This window comes from Aptenodytes forsteri, unplaced genomic scaffold (genome assembly GCF_000699145.1).
Source record: "Aptenodytes forsteri isolate BGI_AS27 unplaced genomic scaffold, ASM69914v1 Scaffold404, whole genome shotgun sequence".
In the NCBI taxonomy this organism is placed as follows: Eukaryota; Metazoa; Chordata; class Aves; order Sphenisciformes; family Spheniscidae; genus Aptenodytes; species Aptenodytes forsteri.
The window spans coordinates 1630695-1639444 of NW_008795629.1; the positions used below are offsets into that span (position 1 = coordinate 1630695).

At 37.2% G+C, this 8750-nt stretch overlaps 1 protein-coding gene across 1 annotated transcript in view; it reads left to right on the forward strand.

The window, feature by feature from the left end:
* ATP13A3 (ATPase 13A3) overlaps positions 1-8750 on the forward strand; it is a 63076-nt gene that overhangs the window by 45628 nt on the left and 8698 nt on the right. Inside the window, exons 17-28 of the mRNA XM_009282342.2 lie at positions 777-794; positions 883-1036; positions 1123-1243; positions 2455-2579; positions 3504-3682; positions 4150-4272; positions 4356-4435; positions 5109-5151; positions 5249-5358; positions 6197-6293; positions 7184-7256; positions 8086-8263. Coding sequence (XP_009280617.1) covers positions 777-794; positions 883-1036; positions 1123-1243; positions 2455-2579; positions 3504-3682; positions 4150-4272; positions 4356-4435; positions 5109-5151; positions 5249-5358; positions 6197-6293; positions 7184-7256; positions 8086-8263 — 1301 coding nt within the window. The remainder of the gene's footprint in view (positions 1-776; positions 795-882; positions 1037-1122; positions 1244-2454; positions 2580-3503; positions 3683-4149; positions 4273-4355; positions 4436-5108; positions 5152-5248; positions 5359-6196; positions 6294-7183; positions 7257-8085; positions 8264-8750) is intronic.

An 8750-nucleotide genomic window follows, 5' to 3' on the forward strand; every position in this document is an offset into this window, starting at 1 on the left:
ACCCCCTCCTCGTCTCCCCTGCCTGTCTTTCCTAAAGAGCCTGTATCCCCGCGTGTCTCTAATTCCTCTTGTTTATTCCCCATGCTTTTGAAGTATTTTTTTTAAACAGGAGGGGAAATTTAAGCATGTAACTGTATATCCAGATTATTTCAGAGCAGGGTAGCAGGAGGGTATAGCAGGCTGGTTCCTCTGTATGAGTCTTATTCTAAGTGGATATTTGAAGTATTTTTTTTAAACAGGAGGGGAAATTTAAGCATGTAACTGTATATCCAGATTATTTCAGAGCAGGGTAGCAGGAGGGTATAGCAGGCTGGTTCCTCTGTATGAGTCTTATTCTAAGTGGATAGAAGTGTCTTCTTTTGTTCAGAACCCAGTGTACACGCACAGCAGTAATTATTGTGCAGTAGTTGTCATGTGAACATTCTTGAAACTTATTACATGATTTTTTTTTTTAGGATATACTTAATCATGGACTTATTCTGAAATACCCTGAAATGTACTTTAATCATTTACATAGGCTAAACAGGCTGGCCAGCAAAAGGTCTTGCAAATTCTAATCAAGAAATCAAGCTCTAAAGTTCTACTATGTCTCACTTAAAGCAAAGGATACTAAACAGATGCAGTATATTCATATTCAGCTTTCATGAAATCCATTGCAAATACAGCAACTTTATAGAGAGAGTGCTGTGTAGATTCATTTACTGATTTGTGTTGAAATAGTTTGTAGCTGAAAAAAAACTTAATATTTACAGTAAATGTATTTTTTCTTTTTTTAGGAATTGTTTGAGCTTTCGGTAAGTATGCTTTTTCAATTAAACATGTACGTCTTTTTTCAGAATGTATAGGGATGTAACCCTTTTCCTTCCTTCCTGTATGACACAGACCAGTTACGAGATTGGAATCGTGCGCCAGTTTCCATTTTCTTCAGTTTTGCAACGTATGTGTGTAATAGCAAGAGTTCTAGGGGAGAAAAGAATGGATGCTTACATGAAAGGTGCCCCTGAAGTGATTGCCAGCTTGTGTAAGCAGGAAACAGGTAAAGGAACAAACTATTTTTATTTCTTGTGTAGCTCAGCTGTAACATGAATAATTTTAATAACTCTAAACTTGACCTTCTTAAAGTTCCTGTTGACTTTGAGTGTGTCCTGGAAGAATACACTAAGCAGGGCTTCCGAGTTATTGCTCTTGCTCACAGAAAATTGGAGTCTAAGCTTACATGGCACAAAGTCCAGACTATTAATAGGTAAGAGTGACTTCACTTTTTTTAATAAGTAACAGGCTTTAAAAGCTGCATGCTTTGAATTAATTATGTATGTTTATTTTTGTTTAAATCAGTTACTACTCTTCTTTAGCTTTCTTCTGTCTTGAAATATGTAGTTCTGTGCATTCTTTATTTGTACCCTGGACAATACATAGAAATTTAAGACAAGGAAGTTTTTCTGCAATAATGTGAATTCTGAGGAACATCTTTAAGCTTGAAATGAACTGTAATAATAATTCTTCATGAGGTTTAATTTATGCTAATGTGGCAGAAAATCTCATCCAATTTCTCTGTTACTTGAACATACTTATATCATTTGTATCTATTGAAGATAATGGCATGTAGTGGAAACCCTCCTGTGCATGTCTGATCTAGTTTCTTCATCCACTATAGGCAGCATGTCCATTTCCTCATTGCAAAGCTTGTCAGAAAGGTTTGGAAGGTAGAAAGGTTTCTTCCTTCAAAGGGTAGTATTTCCTGTTAATTACTTTCCAGCTGGTCCTAGTTTTGTGGGTAATGCTATCTTTTCAATGGTGTTTGAAAGTGTAGCTTTGCTATGAAAATGCCAACTTTGACTCTGTTCTTTTGTATCAGCTCTGTGCACAAGATGAACTTTTTGCAAAACAGTACAAAGCAGAGAAAGGGGTTTTCCAATTTCAGGTGTGAAAATCTACAGCAGCAGTAGAATACCCAAGACCTGTAAATACACTGACTTTCATGTAAAACAAAGCTAATTAGTTGCTTTACTTAATTAGCTAATGTCTATTAATCTTACTAGCCTTGGTAACATAATTTGGTAGCTTTGTATGTTAAGGTTCAGCTAATTTGGAAATTGGAGATTGCATTCTAAAATCTTAAAATTTGGCTGTGAATGCAGTTAGTTTCAGAGCATTTTTTCTAGCAATAACCTTTCTTTTTGAGAATAGTTTCTTCCACAAGAATTCTTTCTAAAAGAAATTACAAACAACTGCACTGGAGAGGAAACATTTTCTCATACAGGTTTTAAACTAAAACAAGGGAAATAAGTATAAATGAATGTTAATGATGATATCTCTCAGGTCACTTTTTAAAAGCAAATTCTTCACACTTTTAATGGCTAAAAATAAACATTGCCTTTTACTTTGATAAACAGAAAATCAGGCTCTTTAAGCTACATCTAATAATCGTTCTTTTCCTTGCCTCCTTTTCTACAGAGATGCTATTGAGAGCAACATGGATTTTATGGGGTTAATTATAATGCAAAATAAACTAAAGCAAGAAACCCCTGCTGTACTTGAAGATTTGCATAAAGCCAACATTCGCACTGTCATGGTTACAGGTTAGCATGTAAACATTCATACTCAAAAAGATAAAAATCCATCTCTCTTTGGTGGTCTTCTAATTCTAGTGTATGAAGTAAATTTTTAGCGTCAATAGGCTGAGATTACACTGTATGTATAGCAAGAGGAAAGTTTAGAAACTATTGTGAGAATATTCAGACACCAATCTGTTTCTTTTTGGGTAAAAGTTGCTTTGGTAAGTCAGAGATCAGAAACCAGCATGGGGGTTAATTCTACTTCATAGCTTCCTCTCCCTAGCTCCATGCACAAGTACTTTAAACTGAATTGAAAAGTGAAAAACCTTGGAGGTTTTCCAAATCAGACTAAGTAAAAGTCCTGGTCTAATCTTATGACTGACCCTGCTTTGAGAAGGAGGTTGGACTAGATGACCTCCTGAGGGTCCCTACCATTTTTAATTATATTATAAGTCACTTTGTAATGGATTTGTTTTGTAAGAATGATTTCTTACGTTCCCCTAAGTGGGCTAGGTATCTGTGCTCAGTGTTTTGCACGCTGTGTGTGTGTGGTTTTTAAATCACAGGTATTGCAACTTTGGAATAGTGTTTTGATAGGCTAGCAATACAACTGGGTGTTTGTCTTGCATGATCTGTGACCATGTTTAAAAAGCAGTACTTTAAATGGCCCCATGTTTTCTGCCTGATTTTAGATTTGGTCAATAAGAGATCTTTGTGGCTGAAAGAAGCATACAAAGTTTCTAGTGATGCTAATGCAGGGGAGGGGTTTAACGGGCTAGACTTTGAATTTTGTCTGTAGACTTGGTTTGCCCTAAGGTTGTTGCTGGTACGTTAGGCAGTTCTCCTAGTTTAAAACTGCCCTTGTTAGCTTTTCTCTTACGTGGAGTATCAGTGTGTGCTATTGATCCTCTTCTAACTCAAACCTTTTTACATGCAATTGTTTAACAGGGGATAACATGTTAACTGCTATCTCTGTGGCCAGAGACTGTGGAATGATTCTACCTCAGGATAAGGTCATTATTGCTGAAGCACTACCTCCTAAGGATGGGCAGGCTGCCAGGATCAACTGGCATTATGCAGATACCCTTGCAAAATGCACTAGTTCATCACCAGCCATAAACTCAGAGGTAATATGAGCATTATTGTGCCCTTAGAGTGTAAGCAGTTAGTTTTACTGTTGAGTTTCTTTCTTTTTATCTTATTCCGTTAAGTAGCAAATCTGTTGTTGTGTCAAATCAAAATTGATGTACTGGTTAACTTTCAGATCTTAAAATACCAAAGAGTAGTAAAACAGCTGGGGGAGCTAGTTTTTCAGCTGTGATGTGACATTTGACAGTTTAGTTGTGCAGGAGACAGTGTTTTTCCACATTTCAATCTGTTAAGACTGCTCTAGCTGCTTGCAGTTGAAACATTAAACAACATTTTCTTATTACTAAATACGTGTTTTCATTGTATGAGGTTTTCTTTCAAGTAACATTCTTAGAAACCTCCTCTAGTGTGGGACCTCTAGGAATACCCCGCTGAGTATTAGCTTGAAATTACAAGGTGTCTGTGTAAATACACTACAGCTAGAGTATTAAACTACTTTTGATAGGATATTCCAGTTAAATTGGTCCATGAAAGCCTTGAGGATCTCCAGATGACCAAATACCATTTTGCAATGAATGGAAAGTCATTTGCAGTGATTTTGGAGCATTTTCAGGACCTGGTACCCAAGGTGAGCATTTTACTTGAGTATGGGCACTTTTGATGGTGAACAGATTTTGCCCTGTGAGCATTAAGAAATCTTCTGTCTTCCAGCTTGTGTTACATGGCACTGTGTTTGCTCGCATGGCGCCTGATCAGAAAACTCAGTTGGTGGAAGCTTTACAAAATGTAGAGTAAGTACTTGCTTAAGCATAGAAAGCGGGAGGGTTGAGAGAGTGTTCGGTGTGATAGGAGAAAAAACTATGTATGCTGCTAGCGGTTTTGCCAAATGAAAAAGGCTAGGCTAATATAACTTCCTTGAGCTGGTAAATCAGCCTGTTAGCTGAGCAGGAATGATAGTACCATCTGCTGGCTAGTTGTGAAAGTTTCAGACTTTTCATGAAGTTATAAATGATGAATAACTAAACTGACTAACATATTTTATAAATCTGGTTGGTTGGCTTAATAAACAAATCCATCGAATGTCTTCTGTGTATTAAAGAAGTATTAATGGGATGACTTCTGTTCACATATGGTCAGTATACTGTCTGTTGCTGTCAGGCCTTGCAGCTATACGAAATACTACAAAAATCTCTTTGCCTAGAGCAAAAATACTTTAGACCACCTTGGAATGATAGAGGGCTGATAACCATATTGGTTGGTTTGACCTGGCTAAGTCATGTTACTTTTCTGTCTACTTCCTTATATGTATAATGGGAAGAGTAATTGCTTTCAGCATTAATGATCACTCATTATTATGCAAGCCCTGAATAAGTCAAATAATACAGACTTATTTAATGAAACAAGCTAAGTGGACTATGATTAGGGAATGGTCCAGAATGTTGACATAATCTTTGGTTTTTATAGTTACTATGTGGGCATGTGTGGAGATGGAGCAAATGACTGTGGCGTAAGTATATTTTTATTTTCCGTACAGAACTGTTCAGTTAAATTTTACAGCTGAAAGCAAGTTTTAAAATGTTCTCTATTTCAATCTTAACTGGCAGGCGCTAAAGAGGGCACATGGTGGTATATCTCTGTCTGAACTGGAGGCTTCTGTGGCATCACCATTCACTTCCAGGACGCCTAGTATTTCCTGCGTGCCAAAGCTGATCAGGTAATGCCACTTACTGTGAACTTAAACTTGTCTGTGTAACTTGTTTTGCATACCCTGTGTCAGTATATGTTTGATACTGCCAGTTTGAATTAAAGAACAAGCCATACGTTTTTAGTAGTTCTGTTTCTTTACTGAAGGTACTCTGAGCAAAGGCTTGCCATAGCATGATTTAGTATTTTGTTATAAACCCTTTTGTCCACGTAAAGTTAACTTTTTAGAGTGAGTGAGCTTCTACACGTTAGTATTTAATTTGATGTCTTAGTGACTGTGTTAGTTTCTGTAAAGGCTGTGTGTAATTGCAAGCAGTAAAATTCTTCAGATAACTGCTCAGCACCATACAAAGTAGAAAACAAATTTTCTAAATAGGGTTTGACCAATTTTTTGTTCTAGAATTGGAAGTTAGGTAATAATTTTGGGTAAAGGTCAGCCAGAGAAGAATCTAGTTAAGTCTGTGTGGAACTAATGAAGTAGTGCGTAATCAGAAACATTTCTGAAGTCAGCAACTCTGTGGCTGACTGCATGTTCATTCAATCCATGTAGTAAACTAGTGCTTCATAGATGCTTTTGCAAGCAGACATTCATTTTAAAACCTCTGTTGGAAAACCACGTAAAGTCCAAAGAACACCGAAGCAAGGTGGTGGCTCAGTTCAGAAGGCATGCTCACAACTTTGATGTACTTGCAAGTGTACTATTCTGACCTCTTTTTCTCCATGTCTTCAGCCTAATGTCCCTCAAAGGATTTGCTGATATGTTTAATTGCAGCTAACGTTTTGCTAAGCAGAGTTTAACTGCTTGCACAGACAGCTTTCTAGTTACGTGATTGCATTTGTTTTGACAGGGAAGGCCGTGCTGCTTTAATAACTTCCTTCTGTGTATTTAAGTTCATGGCATTATACAGCATTATCCAGTACATCAGTGTTACTCTGCTATATTCTGTAAGTATTTAATTGTGCTTAAGCAGTGTCAACATAATTCAGAGATCTGAAAATTGATAGATATTTAATATAAATTCTTGCAGGTCTCTTTGAGTACACAACACCCACATTCTAAAAACTGTCTTTGGACTAAAAGTACTGTTAGTATTTTTTGCCTTTTTTTTATATTAACTGTGTGAAAAACATGGTAGTATCTATTTAAAAAAGGCAATAACTAATGCCTGTGAGTAGAAAGTCTTTACAGTGGGATGTCCAAATAAGCATATAAATGGAACAAAAATACAATTTTCCATTATTTAAAAACTGTCAGAATTTTAAAATAGCCTAACAACTTTATTTAAAGGCAATGCATTCCTTTCACGTAAGGATTGAAAGAAAGCAGCTGCAAGTATTGAGTTAGGAGGGGGGAAAAAAGCAAAGTGGAATATTTCCTGTTAATGTGATTGGATTCACAATATGGCATGTGGTAGAAATCCTGTATTTTAATTTGTATTCTGAGTAAGTTAAACATGCAAAGTATTAAAGGACCTTTTGAGGTGGAAATTTTGACAACTGTATGACTACATAGTAAGGTTATGGTGTTTAGAGAACTGTGGGCCTAAGCTATTATTTCATTGGTTTGTAAGATTCGGTAGTACGTTTGATTACAATTTCAATTACAAATAGCTTATGCATCTTGAAACTGGAATTGTTTCATACCTTGATACTTCAGGAATTGATCTGTGAATTGTAGAGTACTCAAGACTCCTGCAGATAAAGGAAGCCAATTTGATAAGAGACTGTCTTGTTTATAGAGTGAAATTTAAAGAATTAATGCCATAGGAGTGTCACTGTAAGATGTTTCTTGGTGTGAAGAAATTACCAATGTTTCAGTTGTGATTTCTGTCTAGATCCTGAGCAATTTGGGAGATTTCCAGTTTCTCTTCATTGATTTGGCAATCATTTTGGTGGTTGTCTTCACTAGTAAGTATTGTGCGAATTACCCCTGCTGGCTTCTATAAAGCAGTTTTTGCTTGGTCAAATTTTCTTTAATATGGAGTATTTTGGAGTAAGCACTGTGACATACAGTTAAGATATTACGACTACTACAGTATATGCATTAAATAAAACAAACATTGCGTACTGAGTTAGATTCATCTGAAGTTTGTGAAATGTCCTCATACAAAAAGCAGGTCGTGGGTGTGATCTTAGGAAAGTAGTTCTCCACAGTACAGGAAGTCATAAACCTCTACTGACCTGAGGAAACTGGTTTTGGAATCAAAACAGGAGTTGTTCCAACATCATCTTTCTCAAATGTTTTGATTTCTTGCATTTTCAGCTGAACTTCTGTCCACAAAATGTTATGCTCGAAAACTATTATCTAGCAAAATATTTGATTCCACTTATGAACCTAGCACTCAGTTTACTAGCTAACAGTAGAATTCCATTTTCAAGTTTAATAGAAACTGCTGCTTTGAAGCAATGGCAGACCAAAACTGAGGAGATGAGCTGTAAGTCCTTGTGCCAGACAAAAGGGAATTTGGCCAGACACTACTAATTCCTTGAGTCTCATGGCTTCTATTATTGTCCCCTGCTATCCTGTGCTGCTGGGGGTAACCAGCCTATAGAAGGCACTGTGGCATTATTCTAGTGCGGTATAAACTTTTCAAGGTGGTTTCACAACTTGCAGTTCTGGACTAATTTTTAAAGTGATGTCATGAGCAAGCCATTCTAATGCCACAGAATGTGAACAGGGTAATTCTTGAAAACCATAATGATGTAATTTGTAACTCATTTTTCTTTCTCTTTGCAGTGAGTCTGAACCCTGCTTGGAAGGAGCTTGTTGCGCGAAGGCCTCCATCAGGTCTTATCTCAGGTCCACTTCTGTGTTCCGTTTTGTCTCAGATCATCATCTGCCTTGCTTTCCAAACCTTTGGGTTTTTTTGGGTCAAACAGCAGTCCTGGTATGAGCCTTGGACAACGGAATCTGAGTAAGTGTTTCAGTGGCGCCATGTAATGATTGGAAATACAGTAATGATTGGAAAGCCATAGGCAATAATTGCTCTTTTCTTTACTGACCCCCTTTGGGGACTTTCTAAATAAAGCTTCTGTATGGCAGCTTGTTAGTCTGCTGAATTTTTTGACAAGCATACTAGTACAGAGGAGTTACCCAATGGCTGAAATGCAAAACTGGGTCAGAGCCAGACTGCAGGGTCTGAAGACTCCTCAACTTTGGGACAGTTGAGAATGAAATTCAAAATCAATGGTTCAGACCTATTTTATCTCTTCTATATAAGAAGAGATAAGCCCTCAGCATAAGAAAGACATGGACCTGTTGGAGCGGGTCTAGAAGAGGGCCACGAAAACAATCAGGGGGATGGAACACCTCTCCTATGAAGAAAGGCTGAGAGAGTTGGGGTTGTTCAGCCTGGAGAAGAGAAGGCTTTGGGGAGACCTTCTTGCAGCCTATCAGTACTT